The 20,754-nt window shown below is 41.6% G+C and overlaps 2 protein-coding genes across 2 annotated transcripts in view; one reads left to right on the top strand and one right to left on the bottom strand.

Annotated features, from left to right (window-relative positions):
• TBC1D8 (TBC1 domain family, member 8 (with GRAM domain)) overlaps window positions 1-15,799 on the top strand; it is a 30,824-nt gene extending 15,025 nt beyond the window's left edge. Inside the window, exons 6-18 of the mRNA XM_010135253.1 lie at window positions 1,112-1,294; window positions 1,684-1,834; window positions 2,729-2,943; window positions 3,771-3,888; window positions 8,149-8,434; window positions 8,957-9,086; window positions 9,386-9,484; window positions 10,013-10,081; window positions 11,390-11,630; window positions 12,854-12,919; window positions 13,510-13,599; window positions 13,764-13,864; window positions 15,175-15,799. Coding sequence (XP_010133555.1) covers window positions 1,112-1,294; window positions 1,684-1,834; window positions 2,729-2,943; window positions 3,771-3,888; window positions 8,149-8,434; window positions 8,957-9,086; window positions 9,386-9,484; window positions 10,013-10,081; window positions 11,390-11,630; window positions 12,854-12,919; window positions 13,510-13,599; window positions 13,764-13,864; window positions 15,175-15,633 — 2,208 coding nt within the window. The 3' untranslated portion in view covers window positions 15,634-15,799. The remainder of the gene's footprint in view (window positions 1-1,111; window positions 1,295-1,683; window positions 1,835-2,728; window positions 2,944-3,770; window positions 3,889-8,148; window positions 8,435-8,956; window positions 9,087-9,385; window positions 9,485-10,012; window positions 10,082-11,389; window positions 11,631-12,853; window positions 12,920-13,509; window positions 13,600-13,763; window positions 13,865-15,174) is intronic.
• An 866-nt stretch (window positions 15,800-16,665) lies between these two features.
• Window positions 16,666-20,754, bottom strand: part of RPL31 (ribosomal protein L31) — a 4,898-nt gene continuing 809 nt past the window's right edge. Inside the window, exons 2-4 of the mRNA XM_010135142.1 lie at window positions 19,504-19,629; window positions 17,272-17,384; window positions 16,666-16,737 (exon numbers count right to left, since the gene is read on the bottom strand). Coding sequence (XP_010133444.1) covers window positions 16,706-16,737; window positions 17,272-17,384; window positions 19,504-19,629 — 271 coding nt within the window. The 3' untranslated portion in view covers window positions 16,666-16,705. The remainder of the gene's footprint in view (window positions 16,738-17,271; window positions 17,385-19,503; window positions 19,630-20,754) is intronic.

Raw genomic sequence — 20,754 nt, 5'->3', positions numbered from 1 at the left:
CTGACTGGATGGAGCACACCTACAGCATGGTTGTGATTGGCACACTGTGGGAAGCAGTGACTATGGTGGGGTCCAGGGCTGTCCTTCACGGAGACCCAAGGAATGGGCTGACAGAGTCTTTTCAAAGTTCAACAAAAGCAAATGCAAAGCCTGTCAGAGTAACCCCCTGTAGCAGGAGGAGCTGGGGGCTGGCTGGCTGGAGAGCAGCCATGTGGAAAAGGCTAGAGTGTTGTGGTGGACAACAGGTTGTGCTTATAAGTTAGCAATGTGCTCTTTTGGGAAAGAGGGACCGCAGCATATGGGGTTGTACTAGCAGGATTGTAACCAGCAGGTCAAGGAATGTTACTATTCCATTTTATTCAGCACTTCTCAGACTGATCAGGAGTACTGTATCCAGTTTTGACTCAACCCTACCACAAAAGAAAAGCATTGACAAATTGGAGCAAGTCTAGTGGAGGGCTACAAGACAGTCAGGAGCTAGAGCACATGCTTTATGAGGAGAGGCTTCATGAGAGCATGGCTTGTTCAGCCTGTCTTCCACTAGCTAATGGGGAGTTACAGAGAAGATGGAGCCAGGCTCTCCTTGGAGGTGCCAGCTGAAAGGGGAGTGGCAACAGTCCCAAGATGTGGCAAGAGAAAATCCAAATAGATAAAAAGAGAAAGATTTTCCCTCAGGGGTGGGCAGAGCTGGACCAGGTTGCCCAAAGGGGCTGTGGACTCCCCTTCCTTGGAGCTACTCAACTGGAGTGGACACAGCCCCCAGCAACCTACTCTCAGGGAGCCTGCTTTGAGGAGGGGATTGAAAAAGATGGACCCCTCCAACCTAAATGGTTCTCTGATTCTGTTTTTCAAGTCCTAACCAAAGTAGAAGGTTGTTTGGTAGCTTGTCATCAAGGACACTTAGAATTTACTAACAGCTTCTGTTTTAAAGTAATAACCCTTTTCCTGACATACAGATAAATCATAATTTGTATGAAGTCTTGAGTAAGGCCTTCCCTCCTGAAAGGTATGAAAGGTTCTGATGCAAAAGGCAAAGGCTAACCCAGCTCTGTGTCTTGAAGACGGTTCTTAGCCTTTTCTCAGTCATTACCACTTCAATTCTGCTTTGCAGAGCAGTCCTCCCTTTGGATCTCTGTGCGTGGTTGGGGACGGTGAGCCTGTACATCTGGGAACAGAGGCTTCACAAGGCAAGGAGAGAAGTGAATGTGGAAAGGAGAGCAGTTATTTGCTCAATGCAGAAGCACTAAGGTCAGACTTTCATCAGTCAGGAATGGCGGGCCTTGATTTTGGAAAGGTATGTAACATTTGGGAGAAGTTGTAGGGGTTCTGTGGTTTTTTTGTTTTGTTTTAAAAAAGCTGGTGTGATAGTCAAACAGATACTCATTTTTAGTAAAAAGAACTCTGTATTGGCTGGAGAAGTTAGATATGGTATAACAGCTTTTCTGTTTGCTTGGAGTTTTTTCTTCTTCCTCCCATTTCTTTCTGGTGAGTATTTACAGTTTTTCTCTCTTTGTGGTGAATTGCATATGTAAAATGAGGAAAGCTGTAATCCTTAGAGCAGACTTCCCATTTCCACTGGTAATGGAAATGCCTCGTGGAGTTTTGGATATGTAGAATGTTTCTGCTTACCAGTTCTCGCACGCGCACGGTTTGTTCTTTTAAAACATACTTTCTTGTTCCCAGTCTAGGGAGCAAATCAAAGAAAGCCTGTGGGATGACCATTTTGTAGAATATGGCAGAACTGTGTGCATGTTTCGCACAGAGAAGATCAGAAAACTTGTTGCTATGGGAATCCCTGAATCCTTAAGAGGCAAACTCTGGCTGCTTTTCTCAGGTGGGCATGCTTAGAAATGTTGGCCGCGGGCATCATCTGATTTTGAACATGGCAGAACACTTAGGCAAGAAATCTCCCAAGGGCAATTCAGCGTCATTTATGTGGAGGTTATGGTACTGCTTACAGAAGAGAGAGGATCTGAACTGAACTAATAAGTGCAAGGAAGTACCTAAGTAGATTTAAAAATTTTTTCTCAGGATGACATGACACAATGTGCAGAAGAATTGAAATAACATTTTCTTCATCTGTGTAATTGAAAATTAACGTCATGTTTTCGTAAAGTAATGTTCATCTTCAAGCAGCAATTGGATTGTAGCATAAATATTGATTTAACCCTAAGACAAATCAAATTACTGCAAAATAATGACATCTTAAAGTCACCAGACCTGCTCCTGCTTCTTGTTGAGGGTTGGCAGGGGTAATAGAAACTAGAGATGGAAAAAACAACCACTTTAATCCACAGATCTGGCAGAGCCAGACTGTGCCTACAATGTGATCTCAAGTTTAGTCCTTAATCCAGTATACGACATGTGCAAACATTTGTTAAAAATATTCCTTCACATGGAGTTTTTCCTCCTTGGAGGGTGTGAACAACACTGAGTACATTTCTCCCAGTAATACTTTCTGCTGGGGAACTTTTCTGCTCAATGTCAATATTAAGGTGTTTTGAATGATGTTGCCTCATATAAGCTTTGCTGGTATTTGTTTTGTTCTCAAGACTGTATTCTGCTAGGACTTTATTTCTTTTAGGTCTGGAGATTTCCACTAAATTCATGGACCTTGGGGAGAACCATCTTGCTGACATCCTTTTGAGCAGTAATTCCCACAACACCAAGTTTAACGTCATCCTAATCTACTTGTGTCTTCCTCTTTGTCTCTTCCTGCTCCCTTCAGATGCCGTGACAGATCTCGCTTCGCATCCTGGTTACTACGTACGTTTGGTGGAGGCGTCCATGGGCAAGTGCTGTATGGCAACAGAGGAGATTGAGCGTGACCTGCACCGCTCGCTGCCTGAGCATCCTGCCTTCCAGAGTGAGACGGGGATAGCCGCACTGAGAAGGGTGCTCACGGCGTACGCACACAGGAACCCCAAAATAGGATACTGCCAGGTGAAAAACTCTCAGTGGGATAACGCTCACTGCTTTTTTTTTTCCACTTTCCACTCTCTCAGTTTTATTGTTCTCTTGGGTGTATTTTTAACGGTGGTTTTGATAAATAATATCCTTCTAGTTATGTAAAATACGTAGTTTTAGACATTAAATGTCATTTACTCTGCACAACAAGTGCATAGGCTTAACAAAAGGCTCTGGCTTAACTGAAGTATTCCCTCAGCATTTTGCAAACTGCCTTAAAGGAGGGGAAAGAATGTTTCTGATGCTTCTGTTTGTTCAAAAGTACATTTCTTGCACAATACTGGGATACAGTACAAAGTAAACTGGCCTGCACAGATGAAATTCATACAGAGCACTGGGGCAGAGGTATAATGCACTAAAGCTCTGCCCCTTTCTTCAAAAACCAATGGCAAATTATGAAAGTACTTTGCCTAGCTGGCCAGCTTAAATAATAAATTTACCTTCTGTACAGCTCCCTGAATTCTGATTAACATCAGACGTTAATACAGGAAGGAGGGGAAAGCAGCTCCAAAATATCTTGCGCTATCAGTCACGTGCTTTGTATCTGGACAAATCCAGAGCTATACTTTTCTCCATCGTTTCTTACTGCTCTTATGAAAAGCAGTATACATAAGCTTGAAAAACTTGTGCCTTTGGGTTGCAATTCTGTATTCACTGTCTATTACCTTTCTCTTGCAGGTATTTTTGTAGTTGTTTACATCATGTTAGGCTACTATTCTTTCTTTTAAAATAGCCACAATTTAGCTTCTGTCAGCAACAAATTTGTCACTAACAAACACCATTTTTTTCTTTGTCCTTGTAAGTCTATGAATATTTTGACCTCCGTGTTGCTGTTGTATGCCAAAGAAGAAGAAGCCTTTTGGCTGCTGGTTGCTGTATGTGAGCGAATGCTGCCAGATTACTTCAACCACCGAGTGATAGGTGAGCTCGTGTCTCCCTTCTTGCTAACTGGGAAGGGGCAGCTGAATGGCACTGACGTGAGTAAAACACTAAAGGTCTTCTGAGGTCTGGACCTCGTGGGTGAGGTGGTGTATTAACTGGTGAGGTGTGCAGGGACAGCAGTGGTGGCTGCTTAGGTTCCAGATAAGGGTTGGTTTTGGTTTAAAGGGTTTGAACTGCAAGAACTATAAATGTGTGCTTAACTTCACAGTTTGTCCTTTTCTTTTCCTGTTGGTCTGAAGTTGGTGACGCTTTTGCCTGTTGTGTTAAAACAAAACCAAAAAACAAACAAACAAAAAAAGAAGAGCTTGTGCGTCTGTCTCGGTTAGGAGTCTTCTGTATTAAGAGGCTCGAGCTTTTTAACATGATCCTAGGAAAGATCTGCTAGGGTAGCTATCTCTGATCTGACTTGTCTGCATTGCCTGGCTGCTGGAGTAGTAGAGGCTTGCATCTAAGCTGGCCCTTTGTAATGAGGGTTGATACAAAGCCCTCTGAATGTGAGATACTGCATAGAGAAATAAGCCCACTCCTCTGCAGTGCATGCCTTGTACCACACGGACTGTGTCTCCTGTTATTTGCAATGCAATGATTTTTAAGACTGTTTTGTGCAAACGTCTGCCTAACGCGCAGGAAGAGAGGGGCTGAGCAGCTTGACACAGTAATTGCAGGTATGCTTTTTGAGTGTTCTTTGCAGTCACATCACTTCTTCCTCTTACCGAATTGTTTGATAGCTTTCCCTCTTTAATGGCAGCCTTGCTCTTCAGCTACACTGTCTACCGTTACACCATCGCCATAGCAAAGGGAGAGATCAGGGTCACTTGTGAGGAAGTGGGGATAGGAGGAAATTCCTGGCTGTAGTGGTTCTGGGAGCTAGAAATGGTGTGGGCACTCTTGTGCTGCCTGGGGAGCGGGAGGAGACGTCTGAGCAGATTTCCAACCTTTTGCTTGGAGGGCGGGATTGTCATACCTCCCTCCTGACGCTGTGCCGCTGCACAGTTATTGTCTTGTCACTGAACTGGCAGGTAAGGTAAGATAAAGCAGAGTTATTCCAAAGCTAGCTGAATGCTTAGGATGATTTCTGGTGCTTTGAATGCCATTAGTATTTTCAACTAGTGGATTTGGCACTGTAAGTGTCCCACTCGTCATAATTTTGGTCTCCAAATGTGACTTTATACTGCTATCTTGATGGCTTTCTTTCATGTTTGTCTGTTTCCTTCCTTGATTATGAAAGAAACATTGCTTTATCTGTCTTTGTGTATTTCTAGAAATCATCAACCTGCCTTGAGTTACTGGTACCTCTGGCGCTTGCTGGGTTATTGGTCCAAAGTAGCACTTCCTACACCCAAACAAACCAGAATTGTCCCACTTGGTTGGCCATATTACTGCCCTAATTTGTACTTAATTTGGGATTTGTATCTTGCCTGTCACTCACCATGGAAACATCTCACATTGTTTGAGTGCTGATAGTCTTGGTTGTTCTGTCTCTGTTTTCCTGTCCTCTGTACTCAAAGGAAAGAGGATTGTCACTCTAGAAGGTACTTCTGTGGCTCGCCACAGTGCAGAGTCAGGGGCTTCAGCTCAGAAGTTCCCCTGCTCCCCCTATTTGAACGGCAACAGTGTGGTTTTGCAGCATGGTTGCTTCACTGAGCAGTTATTTCTGTTTTTATTTACTCTAGACCTTAGCGTGCCCAAACTGGTGCTACTGATCTTCCCTACCCTGCCCTTCCTCTGGTTCCTGTTGCTTGAGTTAGTGTTCTTGGCTTTGTATTTCAGTGGACGTTCTTCTTTGATTCACAACCAGCTCTTGTCTAAACTTTGTATTGTTTCTTCCTGCGTAACACTTCCAAGACCCAGCTTTTCCTCTTTGTCCACACTGCCAACACTGTTGTCCAAATTTTGATCTCTATAAATCTGATGATCTTTGACCTTGGTACCTGTCACTGTGTTTTCCTCTACAAAGTCAGCCAGTAATTCCTACAGTCGAAACAGCTACTGAATTAATGACCTTGGTTATAACGGGCCTTCTTAGCTCCACCTTCTCTTGGTTCTTTTCTTTATGTCATTAAAAATATTTTATTTATCGATTAGTATATTTTGCTTTCACAACTTTGGCAATTCACCCCTACTCAACCTTTTTACTTCTATTATAGGACCATGTCCCTCCTTCAGCCTTGCCAGCTACAATTGCTCTGCCTTTTCACAAGCCTTCATTTCACTGCTTGCAAATGGGAAAAGCCTGGAGGCAGGGGTGGCACCTGTTATCTCCTCCTTCAGGAACTTCCTCCATCCTGCTCCCTTCTGCAGTGCATAGGAGAAATAAGCAGATAGATAGCTGCAAGATAGAAACAAGTAATGCTTGGATCAAGAGTGCTGACAAGGGTCATGCATATCCTGTTCTCTAGTTCCCATGACTTAACCATCCTCTCCATAAACTAGCAGGCCATCTCACCTCACTTTATCTGTTAAGACTGTCATTATCTTGTTTCAAGAATTGTAACAGCAATGAAAACCTCACTTCATTTCTCTGATTTGCCTTTTCAGTCTTGGAGATGTCATTTAGTTTGCATCTTAGATCATAATTTTTTAAATGGATACCCTGCTATTTTCCTACCTCGTTGTGGTTTCATGCTCTCTAATAAATTAGAGGTTCAGTTGCTCAGATTTCATGGTTTCTGGGACTCTTATGAAAAGGTGGGCATAGGAGTCACTTTGAATACACCTGCTTGACTTCTGTCTACAGTGTCAACACTTAATTATAATATGATCTTCAGCAAAAGATCTGGGCATCATCACGCATTTATTTTAAACCTCTGCTTCTGCCAGTCTCTCCCATGCTGCCTCTGAGCCTAGAATGATCTTTTTATATGTGTCTGCTTATCTGTCTCTGGCTTCCTTCAACTAGCCCCTAAACTGGCTCTGTTTTTTGGTCTGTGTTAACTATGGCTATTAAATTGTTTGGTTTAAGCTTGTTAAAAAAAAAGAACAACAACCCACAAACAAAACCTGCCCTCTCTTGAATAACCCCAGTCTGTTTTCTCCTCTGCTTTCTTTACCCTTCTTATTTATGATCATCTGACGTGAGAAGGCTGTCTCTTCAAAGCAAAGCACTATGCTTGATGTGTTTCTCAGAAGCTCTTTGCATGTCCCTGGGCACTTAATTTTTATTTGTGGTGCTGTAATGTTTGTTCAGCCACCAGCAGCAGCTCTTTGAGGCTTGATGTGAAAACTTCTAAGAGAGAGAAATGTCATAGCTGTTTGGTTTGGGTTTTTTTCTAATAATGTGGATGCAGAGCCAGAAGATGCTGGCTCTCTGTCAGGTTATATACGGCTTTTGGCCGACAAAAGTTTTGAGTGCTAAGGGTATACGTGTCTCAGAAATTTCATAGCAATTAAAGTTGTCTCCTAATATTGGCAAAATATGGATTATGAGAAGAAATGAAATAACTTGAAAGACAGAATAAGTGAAAAGCTAACTGCATTTTGTATTCCGGAACACTTCTAGTGTTAAAGCCCCAATGTGGTAGACCTGATACACAGGCCACCTCAGTGATAGGAAACTGTATTGATTCTACAACAGCTGCTGACAAAGCAGGACGAGCTAGCAGGGCCCAAGTCTACTCCATTTGGAAGGACTGGTTGGGACAGTTGTGAAAGCTTGTATCTAGGCATTGCAGAAGTCTTTTGTTCTTTTTATTATATATTTTTTGGTTTTGTTCTATTATATATGCATGTAAGTATATATTTATATCTGTGCATGTATTTATGGGTAAATATTTTCCTTCCTCCTTAGTGTGTGTAGCCATATCTGGATTTCCATCTTGTAGTTTCTTAGAATAAAAGCTTTACTGCCCACTCGCTTGAGTGCATACACTGTCTTATTTTCATTGCACAGATCCCAAGTCGGACAGTAAAATGCTTTAAGATTCCTTTCGCTAGCACTTCACTATTATGTGCTCTTTTAGTGCAAACAACAGCTGCTGCTATTACAATTTCACTGCACTCTAAAGGCCCTGAGCAGAATCAACAGAGTCTTTTTGCAGAAAGTTGTACAGTAAGGATTACGAATGTGAGGGTTGGGGCTGAGATCACAGCAGGAGGATAACAGGATTTTTCATTGTAGATGTGAGTGTGTCTTGTCAGTTTAAATTTTAACAAAGTCTTGTAGTTGATAGTTTGCAGTGATTAAAGAATATTTTGTTTCTGTGTCAGTCCTGGCTAATACTGTTTCTTTATGACTTGCAGGTGCTCAGGTAGATCAGTCAGTGTTTGAAGAGCTTATAAAAGAGCAACTTCCAGAGCTGGCTGAACATATGAAGGATCTCACAGCCTTAGCTTCCATCTCTCTTTCATGGTTCCTTACCCTTTTCCTTAGCATCATGCCCCTGGAAAGTGCTGTGAATGTTGTGGACTGCTTCTTCTACGATGGGATCAAAGCCATTTTCCAGCTGGGCTTGGCCATACTGGAAGCCAATGCTGTGGATCTGTGTAACAGCAAGGATGATGGGCAGGCCCTGATGATCCTGAGCAGGTAAGGCCACGCGGGAGGGCTCCTTTTATCGCGGACCATTCTGCCATAAAACAAAGGCATTTGGGTGTTGCTGTGATAGTGACGGGGCTCTGTAGGCACTGGCGGGACCCTCCACGGTACCGTGCTGCTGCCACTGCTGCTTTCACAGTGTCTGCGTTGAACAATGGACTTTGTACATCGGAGAAGTACTGAAATACTTCTGTGAAATTTCCTGGCAGCACCGAGACATGCATCGACTGCGTCAATATGCAATATTTACTGCTGCTCTTCGTGCCTTCCCTAGGGTGATGGGCTTCCTGCTCCAGACTTCAAGGAGACAGAAGTTTTCCTCCTTGGGCAGCATTTAGTCATTTGGCTGGCTTGCCGTTCCTCAGATGAGTAATCATGAAGGCATTGTGAAAAGCCTAGCAGCCAGAAAACCAATTTATTTCTAAGTCTGAGCCATAAGATTCATTTGCTTATTTATATCAAGAAGAGCACAGTGCAGAGTAATTTGTGTTGCTTATATTTTTTTCCCTCCAGGTTTTTAGAGCATGTCAAAAACGAGGAAAGCCCTCTGCCACCTATTGGTAATCACCATGCGTTCTTCAGCGATGACCAGGAAGCCTCTCCAGTGACTGAAATAGCTAACTTGATTCATGACTCTTATGAGGTAAAATACTGCTCCATGTCTACTGGTCAGTTAAGTTAAAATTTAAAAAAAGAAAAAGGTTACATTCAACATGGATGTTTTGAAAGTTAATACACATCTTTACAGATTCCTTGACTAAGTGCTCAAATGCACAAGGCTAGGTGTAGTATAAATACCTACACTGACAGATCGGTTAGAGACCGAGTATGCTTTCTCTTTAGGGACTCACAATACTTTAGAATTTGTATTTCCAGAAAATGAGGAATGCAAATGTCATAAAATACTATAAAAATAATAAACTTCTTTTTCCTCCCTTGTAGAAATTTGGAGACCACTCTGTGGAACAGATAGAGCACATGCGCTACAAACACCGAATCCGTGTCCTGCAGAGCCACGAAGAAACCACCAAGCAAAATGTGGTGAGTACTTTCGACTGAAGCAGCTTAACATCTTCTCTCTGGAGGCATATGGCTTTTGTTTTTTCAAAGACACCACCAGATCTTGAAAAAAGGAAGAATCATTACCGACTCTCGAAAAAGGTCTTCTCTGGGGTGCTGATGAATTTGGATTGTTTTGCAGCCACATGCATAATTTTCTAGGGTGGCTTTAATGTTAAGAACAACTGCAGGACAGTGTAGCCCAGTGAATTTGTCTCTGACTGTGGCCCTGGGCAGATGCTCAGGGAAGAGTCTGAGAGAAAGCATGATGCGATGCTTCCCCAGCCTCTTGTGACCAGTAGCTGTCTTTGTTTTTAATAGCCCTTGAGAGATTTTTCTTTTCACAGATCTGTCCAACTAGTGAACCTAAAAAGGGAGGAAAATTGCAAAGATTTTTCAGTACTGTAGTTTTCAGCTGTACCACATAAATACAGTCCCTGCAGGGCCCTTCTGTGTCAGCGATGACAGGAGAAAGGGTAGTCACTAACATGTTTATTCTTTCTTTTTAAGCTCCGAGTTGTCATCCCAGATGTTTCGATTCTTCCAGAAGATCTAGAGGAATTGTATGACTTGTTCAAGGTTGGTGTCCCTGAAAAACAGAGGATATACCTATCTGAGGCTTCTGGGTGTAGCTTCTAGATGTCGCTTTGCAGAGCTGCCTCAGACATCATATCCTCTGCTTGGGCAGTACTGTTTGGGTGGGATCTTGTAATTTGTCCTTTCTGTGGCTGTCTAGTTGTGAAAGCAGAGTAGTAATGTATTAATCCTTCAAAGGAAAACTGCTTCAGAGTGTCCTTTCTAACTTGCTGCTTGGAAATGGTCCATGAGGAATTAGGTTCTGGTAACTTTCACATGCAGAATAAATTAAAAAATATGCAGCTCTGCTCTTTGGGAGCTCTCTTAACTCTTTTTAAAGGCAGACTCCACTTTCCATGGGGGAAAAAATTGCCACAAACTTGTGTCCTTTCTATTTGTTCCAAATTTTATAATATTTTTTTCTTTTTTTAAGAACCGAAAGCAGTTTCTACTTCAGTTCCTTTCTGTCAAGCTTATGTTTGAAAGAACTATCATAAAAGTTATTTGAAGATAGGGACATCTAAGCTGATACAACTATACTTGATTTAGAGGTCCAAGCATATAATTATAGCCCTTAACAGACCATTTCTTCTGTGTATTGTTCATAGCCATAAATACTAGGTACTAAGAATATGACTGTGGAGTAGTTACGTAGCTTTGTGGCTAAGAGCAGCTATATCCTCCCTCCATTAGTGGTTTTAAGTGCTGGGGCTTGCTCTGCAGTGCATCCCTCCCGCTTCTTGCTGCTCTGTTTTTGAGCTTCAGCTGGCTTGCACTCCTCCCATTTCCTCATTTAATTTCTTGCTGGTGGTACCCTTTTCATTAGCTCCCTTGCTTCCCTGGGACAGCTTGTTTTGTTAGGACGCAGTTTTGCATCAGTCTGTCCCTAAGGGAAGACCAATAGGTATGATATCCAGATGGAGAGCTCTGAGAGAGAATAAATGAGCAGGTCAAGCCTGTATAACACTTACCCTGGATTTTTTCTGATCCTCTGTACTTTGGCTGGTTAGAGACATTCTGGGCCAGATGGGGCTAATAGAATTTCAGTAGCCTGCAGTGAATTTCTTCCAAGAATCTACCCAGTTTCCCTGCACATTTATTAATTATCCATTGGAAGTCATGAGTGCTTAATTAAAGATTCATACTTTGCTTTTTCTCACAGGAGTGGTCTTGGTATTGTTGTAAAACCTCACGCAAAGACCATTTTGAGCATATCCAGCACACTCTGATGTGAATGCCCCTTTTCTGCTGGTTGCACTCTCTGATACCACACACCACAATCGCCCCTCTCCCGCCTCTGATTTCTCCTAGAGGGAACATTTAATAAGGTGTTACTGGGAAATGACAAGTCCGGTTGTAGAACGGCACGACCCCAGCAGACCGTATGCTGAGCAGTACCGCATCGATGCCCAGCAGTTCACTAACCTGTACAGGCTGGTCTCACCCTGGACCTGTGGGGAGCACACTGATGTCCTTGCCCAAAGGATCTTCCGACTCCTGGATGAGAACATGGACCAGCTGATTGAATTCAAGGGGCTCGCCAGCTGCTTAGGTATCAGTTCCTTCCAGCGGGGGGTGGAAGATGGGCAGAGCCAGGGGGGTGGCCCATGGGTGAGACACAGATGTTTCAATGCCATACAACTGGCAGGGGAGGCAGGCAGATGGTTTTCTCGGGCTTGTGATTAGCCCTATGGGTGACCTTTACTAATTTTTTTGTGTTTGAGTCACCTGAAGACAGTCAGATTTAACAGACAGCCTAGGGACATGACGGAATATTAAATTATTTGATTCTCGGACAACAGTAATTTTGTTGAAAATATTTTATGAATTAAAAGTATACTTGGGTCTGCATGGAGTGCTAGGAAATCCTCTCTACTGGAATGTTGCTCTTAGTCTACCTTTGAAATCTCAGCATACCTCTTTGTAACTGCTTCTTGAAGACTTAATCTTACTCAACCAGCTGCTGTTTGCCTTTGTATGTTGACAACAAGCAGAACAAAAAAAAAAACCTGGCCAGCAGGGGCTGAGAGCTGCACTGGGGTTAGTCTTGAGACCACCAGCTGTTCTAATGGGATGATGCTGCCGGTCCCAAAATCTGTCTGAAGAAGAAACTGCCATATCTCAACTGTTGCCTGACCCCACGTGAAAAAAACCTGCATCAAAACATTCAAAGCTTCAGTAAAAATCAGTAAATACATATTCTTGATATTTAAGCTTTTTAGATATTTTTTAATGTGAATGAATGCACCCTGTAAATAAACAATTCTTCACTGTATTACAATGCATTTGAAAGTTTAGAATCTCATTTCTACTGGTGATTGAAAATACTAATTATATTACATGTGAAGTAGTTATTTCCTTTGGGCTTATTCTATAGAACAGCAGTAAGGGCTGAAGGAGAAAAATATTAAAAATATGATGGCTCCAAAGGGAGTTTTCAGTCTCTCCCCTCTCACGTGCCTGTTAATCCATGGCAGCACACAGCCTTTGCTGGATTGCCTGCTGTCCTCCTTGATATTTTTAAATGATGCTGAAGCCCCACAGGGTTAGGTACTCCCAGTCTGTATTACAAGAACAAAGACCAAACCAGATGGCTCTCACCTGTTGTTCCTCATTGACAGGCACAACTTAAAATATTTTTGATGTACTGGCCATATGTTTTCACGTATTGTCCATGCAAACAATTACCTTTTGTGCAAAGAGAGATGCCTGATTTATTTTAAACTGTGCAAGTAAATGCCCTGGTCCACTTCCTTCTTGTTCTTTTTCTTGCAGATGTTATGTATAATGGAGAAATGAATGAAAAGATAAAGTTACTATATAAGCTGCACATCCCACCAGGTAAGAAATCTGAAAGGGAATGAATACTTCAGTTTCCACAAAAATCTCTTGCTTAAAGCTTTTGGGAAGAGGCTGTGTACTGAAGAAGCCTATCTTGCTTCCTTCAGCTGGGAACATATAAGGCGTGCATTTGTAATTATGCTCACCACATTTTAAAAATTACTCCATTCAAAACTTTTTTTGATGAAATTTATAGATACGTAATGTCAAGGTTCACATCTGCTGCATTCAGAATCTTTTGCAAACAATTATATGATTACTTGTCATTTCAAATTTGTATTTTGTCTACATTTTTGGATGGCTCGTACTCTATCTTCTCACATCTTGATCCACTTCTGATTATGTGACAAAATTCTGTGGTAGTTTCTCTGGGCAAAGTTTTTAATTAAACGTGCCATTTTGACTATCACTGCAGCACTAGTCTTACTTACATTAACATACTTTTACAGTATGATTTAATGAAGTACTATTAAAAAAATCTTTGCTCAATTATTTTGCTTTCTTTAAATATGTAGATTTTAAATCCATAAATAACAATTATGCAGCATTCAAAGGATTAATGATTACATTTGTCACTTTGGTTTTGATAGCTCTCACAGAAAATGAACGAGACAGCCAGTCACCATTGAAGAATCCTTTGTTGTCGACTGCAAGACCACTAGTCATAGGAAAATCAAATGGTACATCCAAAATGGTTCTCTTAATGCACATATATGAGATAACCCACTTTCCATTTGTTAACCCTACTCTATTATCTCTGCTCTCTGGGGTTTATTTTGAAAGGTCAATTTATTCCTGTGTCTTGAAAACTAATTCTCCTTTTTGTGTCTGCTGCAAAAAAAAGGTGATGCAGTAGATTACCAAAAGCAGCTGAAGCAGATGCTGAAGGATCTAGCCAAAGAAAACGATACTAAAACTGAAAAAGAATTGCCAAAAATGAGCCAGGTATGTACTTTAGAGGCTCTAGTCTGTTTTTAAAGAAGTGGAGAGTACTTGAAAATGAAGTGACTGAATACAACAATTCAGCTCTTTCTAAGGTGTAACTTTAGTGTGAGCTTAGATTCAGTCTGTTAGATATCGAGGATTGGGCTCCTCTGATCCAGGGAGCAGATGTCTGAAAACTCAGCTACATTTCTATCAGCTCCCTGTCCTCAGACTGGCTGGTGAACAAAGAATTTCAGGCTCACCTGCAGCCTAACAGGCTGGAAAACAGGCTTATGCAGGGTGGAAAAAGCCCTCCTAAGCCCAAAGATTTCTGAGAATGCAAATTACTGTCCTCCTCTGCACCAAACTGATAACTTCTTAGTCCATCACCAACTGGGACTTGCCCTGTCTTAGCCAAATGCTGAGTAGAACTCCATGAAGACAGCTGAAAGCTCACATAATCTCACCATCTGCTCCCTAATGGAAGTAGAGTCCCGTGTCTTTGTTGGCATAAGGAGATCTGGAGGGAAAAGGGTCCTGTATTACTAAAAAAAACCCAACCAAACAAGTATGGACATGCAAAAAGATGGGACTACACCCAGAATCCTTTCTGTGCTGGTGTTGCTAAATAAAGTTTTAAATTGGTAGCATGTACCTAACCTGTCAGCTCAGCAGGGCCACGTAATCTGTCATAAAAAAAAATCACTTGACTGAACTTCCTGCAGTCCTTTCCACCTGGAATTAGCCATCCAGTGACTGTATGAAACTGGAGGGCTCACAAATTTCATCATAGGATATGGAAACATCCTTGCTAGCCTAAGAATCCCCTGTGATGGGTGAGCTAGGGAATAGAGGAGAGAAAGCAGCGAGGCAGGGAAGATGTGTGAATTTTATTAGAAAAGAGCTGGGGAAAGATGGGAGAGAAACAGCGAAAGGGAAGTTGCTTGCTGCCGATGAATAGCTGCTTTGGTTGTAACTCATTCTGCCCAACAGCCACCAGCTTCCTGCCAGTAGTGGATTGTATCCCTTGCCTTGTTATCTTACTTGCCTTTTTGTCATCTGGGGGGTCCTGAGCTCCTTCATCAAGGCAGCAAAATACTTTTCTGCTCTGTTCCTTTCTTGATTTGCAGCACCAAGGTTTCCTAGCAGCAGTGGGACCTGAAATCCTTCGCTAGCATTCTTTTAAAAGCAGCCAGAAATTATAAATAAGTATATAACATACGTACACAGCATTCCACCTTCCTTTGCAGTACTGTGCCCTCACCTGACTCTTACAATTAGCCATAGTGGGGCTGTTCCATAGTTTGATTGTGGTTTTTCATCCTTTACAGAGGGAGTTCATTCAGTTCTGCAAAACCTTGTACAGCATGTTTCATGCAGATCCAGAGGAGAATGATTTGTATCAAGCCATTGCCACTGTGACCACACTGTTACTTCAGATTGGAGAAGTAGGACAAAGGAGCACCAGCCTGGGGAGCAGATCAGATGAGTTCACCGAGGACTTGCAGCCCAAGACCTCTGCTTCAGACCAGGATGCTGTTTTTACTGATGTTGTGAAGACCCCTCACAAAGACCCTCAACCTTCGCCTGTGACTGAAGGGGACTGGACTGTCTCTTTTGAACACATTTTAGCATCCCTCTTGACTGAACAGTCATTAGTTAACTTCTTTGAAAAGCCCTTAGAACTGAAGCCAAAACTTGAGAATGCAAAGCTACATCAATACAATCTCAAAACAAATGGAACGAGCTGCCAGTCATGGGGTGAACATGCAAAACTAAACACGCAGTAGTGGCAAATATGTCAAAAATGAAATGCACTGAAATTATGCCAAAGCACATACTGTAAAAGGCTTTCAGTTAGCAGTGGACTTCAGATAAACCATTTGTTGGTCTTCGTTTTTTTTACTTTAAGAGCTTTAAAAAGCTAATGGGTGTGTGGGCTTTTTTTTGTGCCATTGATTTATTAATTATGTTCTTGTTTTGAATGTAAAAGGAAACATCTGTCTACAGTGTGAAGACACTGAAGCCCTCTTCCGCACTGGGAGAGCGTAAGCTGGCTCCAGTTGTCCTTTTTTTGTTTTGTTTTTTTTTTTAAAACAGGGGAAAACACTTCTCAGCTACTGTCCACAGTTTGTTTGGGTTGCCTTTTTTGCACTAATACGGAAAACTGTTTCAATGCTGGTAATTGAAACTATTTTAATATATTTGACTGTATTCCAGTTTGTATGTCTTGCTTAAATGTCAAGTGTACATGGACTGTGCTTCTGATGTAGGTCTGTGAAAACATGCACTTTTCAATAAACCCTTTTTGTACTAGACTTGCATGGACAGTACTCATTGATTTATGGAAGGTTAAGTGCCTTTAGTCCCTACTTCATAAAACAAATTCCCTGGGCTAGCACACTCAAAATTAATTCACTGGTCAGAACCCCACGTTTCAGTGTAGTGCACAGACCTGCCTGGGAGAAGCCTACTGATTCTGCCAAGGAGACCCCCGTGGGACCAGGTACTGGGAGTGTAATTTATCCGCAAAAGAGGATGTGTATGAAGTATTGGTCTAACAGCTTTGGCATTAACTTAAAATACCTGCGTAGTAGCTTTTTATTCTCATAGGAACAAAACTACTAGGACTTTGTGACCCATATAGGAACAGTTGCATCTCCTTATTCCATTCACATGTAACAGCTGTCTACGGTATCTTTAGTTAAGAAAATTACACCTTTATGTACAAGCCCAAAGAAAGAAAGATACTTCATCACCTCTTCAACTCAATGCTTCATAGATGAGAGCTTGAAAAGACTGGACAAAGACCAGCTTAGGAATAAACTTCCTTTTTATCCTTTTATTGTAATGAAAATCAGTTTAGTTTTCATCCACATTAACTGTTTGTAGACCTGCAAAACAAGAGACTGTATCACCATCTATTCCTAGGATAATTCCCTTTATGTATGTGCAAGTCTTCACAAGAAAACACATCTACAGTTTCAAAGCTAGTTTGCTGATCTACTTCTGTAAGGGCAAACCCTATAGTCAAGAATTTCACCAAATGTTAAAACAAAACCTTCATGTTAAATCAGTTCTGCAAATAAGATACTTCTCAGATGACAAGCAGAAAAGGCTCCACCCTCCCGAGCTTTTGACATCAGAGGACATAATTTATATGTGAAAACAAACCTTATAAACCTACCTTAACAACTACAGCCAGTGTCTTTAATTCTCTCAAAATTTACGTAATTATTTCACTGAATTCTGTATTTACTTTTTACCACAACCTAGCAGCCCTGTTCTCTACAGCAGAGCTAGTTTAAGCAGTTTGACCCCTTCAGCACGATTTTCGTCTGAATTTTGCTTTGCAGGGGCAGCTGTCCCACTTTGCTACCTGTTCAGAAAAACATGGCATGGAGAAAGAGAGGTGGCAGCAGCCTTGCCTTTGAATGTTGTGACTGGTACATAGGTAACCAATGTGTATAGCTTGTTTGGTGAATCTTCATCCTCATTGCGCTTTCTGGACAAACGCACACGGATACGGTAAGGAACATTCCTAAAAAGGAAGATAACATTCATTTTCAGTAAAACATGTATTGAAACATCCTAATTCATAGAAAAGTTCTTTGCTCCATGATTACTACCCCCCTCAAGTTCTTAAGCTTTGCCTATTTGTGCAAATACATGACGAAACAATTCTGTTTCTATCTCGGCATCATAACAAGCAAAATCCTGTACCTTAAGAGACTGTACTGTTTGTCTTAGAGAAACCTTTTGTTTTGTTTTTGTTTTTTAATTTTGTTAACATAAGCAGGTAAGATTTAACTGAGCCTTGACTAAGATGAAGGCAAAGTCAGGAGTGCATCATCAGTCCACTACTGATTCAGGAAATATTCATGCCATGCTTCATGATCATCTTCATAGTATATTATTTCAAGCAATATACGATCAGCAAGGAGGTGCTACTAACAAGCATTTCCTACTAGAACAGAAAATAGTGAGGGAAAAAGACCTCTGCACAATCTGTTCTGAAAGCCTGAGGCCCCTCTCAAGAGTCAGAGTACTGCCCAATCTGTATGCCAGAAGTCTCATGGAAATTCTAGTAAGCACTAGACCTGAACCAAGATTTTATTCATGGGCATATAATTGATCAACATTTCTTCTTCACAAAGCCCATGGAACCACAACTAAATTGCTTAGATGATTTTGTAACAGGCAAGTCACAGCTTAGTGTCCTGCCCTAATATGGCCCAAATTACACTCCTGAGGGAAGGTGCAAAATTATTTGTCCACGCAATTTTTCAAGTAACCTCCCACCTCCAATGAACTCGGGATTTTGGGATACTCCTACACAGAGTACTTTGCTCCATAGTGTGTGAAGGAACTTCCTCCTTGCTGTACATTCTCAGGAGGATACTTTGTAAATCAGATGGATACAGTAATTACGACACAGGACTTTGCTTTGATTTACTCCCTTCTTGAAACAAGTCAAAAGCATTTTTCACTACTTTATATCACCAACTATCACACTAGCTAACACGATGGTTTTAGCCTCCCCGATCCTGGCAGAGGAAGGTATTTTACTTTGCATACAATACCTATTCTAACCAGTGAAAGCTGCAGTTAAACTCATCCTGGAAAGAGGTGACGACTCCTTGCTCCGCAGACTGCACTTCTACCAGTTAATGTAAGGAATTCTTGGTTAGTAGCATCACTACTAAGCTCTGAAGTTATGCTATTCCTGTCTCAGTTGCTACTTCCTCACTGAATATGAACTGCAGCAGCTCAACAGAAAGGACAGAGGACCCCTTCCCAGAAGACCCAGTAACTCAGTCCCATCTTGCCACCCTGTTTCTGAAGGAAGGGTTGGCCTAAGCATGCAGCTCCAGGTAAAGGATTATAAATACGTCATAGGCTAGACTTAGGACTTAATTCCTAGAAGACATGGTTTAAAACAAGGTTTCATCTGTATTCAGTGTATTACTCATATATTAATCCCTACCAGTTAACCTTTTATTACGGTTTAAGACATCCCGCTCCTCCCACGAGTCCTTTTGGACCTTCTTCACATGTCATACGCCGATCAGCTGCCTCTATAGCAGTGGTTTAACAGACGTTTTATTTTTTTTTCACCCAAACTACTTGTACTTTCAAGACAAGATTAATGACCCTATTTAAAACACACCTCCTTATTTCCTTGTGCAGCATTTGTCAATTCAGCACGCTTAGAAACCTCGTCCCATTCACAGACATCACACAAATCCCAGCTACTCAGCCTGGGACTGCAGGTATCACTACAAAGCCATGTTTCTAAAAGCTGTCTTCTGCAACAGAGATTGGGGTACAACAGTATTACAATACCCCAATCCCTTCTCTGCCCGCAAACCAGCATGCCTTCATTTCTTTCATTTATTCATATTAGAGGTAGAGGGAAGTTCTTTCAGTTCCAGAGTTTACCAAAGCTTTGCTACAAATACACTGAGGGAGCTGACCAGAACACAGAGGTGATGGAAAGAGGAGCTTGGCATGCACGCTGTAGGAAAGGAAGTATTTGCAAAGAAAATGCAAACATGCAAGAAGCATACAAATCTTTCTACCTCTCCCAAGTCCTGCACCTCCATACACGCAGTGACAACGATCTTCCTCACCCAGTAAGGAAAGTAGTAGAAACCTACCTTATCCCTTTAGCCCAGACTGCTTTGTTCAATCTGGTGTCAATGCGAACATCAGGAGTACCCATTTCTTTCATCGCAAATTTACGGATTTCCTTGAGAGCACGTGGTGCTCGCTTCTTGAAGCCCCTAGGACAAACACAAGCACCATTTCTTTAACTTCAGGAAACTGTCAGTGTTGGACTCTTGTTGCAGCATTCAACCAACGCTGTTCTCTAAACATACAATCCAAAAAATTGAATCCAAAGGTGAACTGCTGTGGCCAACAGCTGCATTAGCAGGACTGCACCAATACCACCATCAGAATTGGCTTTTTGCAAGTATAGCTTGTCTCATGCCTATTGGGGTGGATTCTGCATGACTGGGCATTCACCCTAAGAGTTAGAGCTGCACGATGTTCTACCCTCACTGTGACATGCAACTGGTGCCAGTACTGTCTGAGGTCCCACAGTGAGTTATATTTAGTGTAATTTGCACACTGCTGTTGATGCTTAGTGCAAGGAATCGGAGTGGGTGAGTGATTACAAGTGAGACAAGCATTAAACAAGAAGTATTTTACCCCTGGTACACTTCATGCCTCAAACGAAAAGAGGGTTACCAAAGAAGCAAAGTAGATCATCTGCATTAAAAATAGACCAAATTGCCATAAAAAAACCCCAAACCAGTCAGGAAAGGCCAGAACATCTTACTGCCATTTAAAGGTACCGCTGCCTCTCACCTTCACCCTAGCTGTGCAACAGTCCACTGTCACATTTCTCTCCTAAGTTAACTTCAGCAATTTCACAAATTGTTTTGTTCAAAACAATTGTCCAAACAATTGTTTTGTTTTGATAAAGTTTTCTCCCACCTGACTGCAGTCATACACATACAAAGAGAATCAAGGCGAGACACAACTTCTCAACAAGTCCTCTCAAGCACTTTACCGCTTCATGGTTGTATGAGGTTTAACATTTTGTCAGGTAAAGTTAACTCTTGTCTACACACAACAAGTACTGTTTAACTCAAATCATACCCCAATTTACACCTTACACGGTTCAGTGATAAGTATGGAGCCAATCATTTGATTACAAAAACATTTAATTTCCGAAACTTACAACAGTGGGCTAAACTTTAAATTCATTTGGGAAAAAATTGATGTTTTGTGCACAGAGATAAACAGATCTAACTTCAAATTGAGCCCAGGAACATTCACCAAAAAAAAAAAAAAAAAAAAAAAAAAAAAAAAAAAAAATTTGTTTTCCCCAACACTCAATG

This window comes from Buceros rhinoceros, unplaced genomic scaffold (assembly GCF_000710305.1).
Source record: "Buceros rhinoceros silvestris isolate BGI_N320 unplaced genomic scaffold, ASM71030v1 scaffold6970, whole genome shotgun sequence".
Classification (NCBI taxonomy): domain Eukaryota; kingdom Metazoa; phylum Chordata; class Aves; order Bucerotiformes; family Bucerotidae; genus Buceros; species Buceros rhinoceros.
Note: the sequence above shows the minus strand (reverse complement) of the source record. Positions and strands in the feature narration are given on the sequence as shown.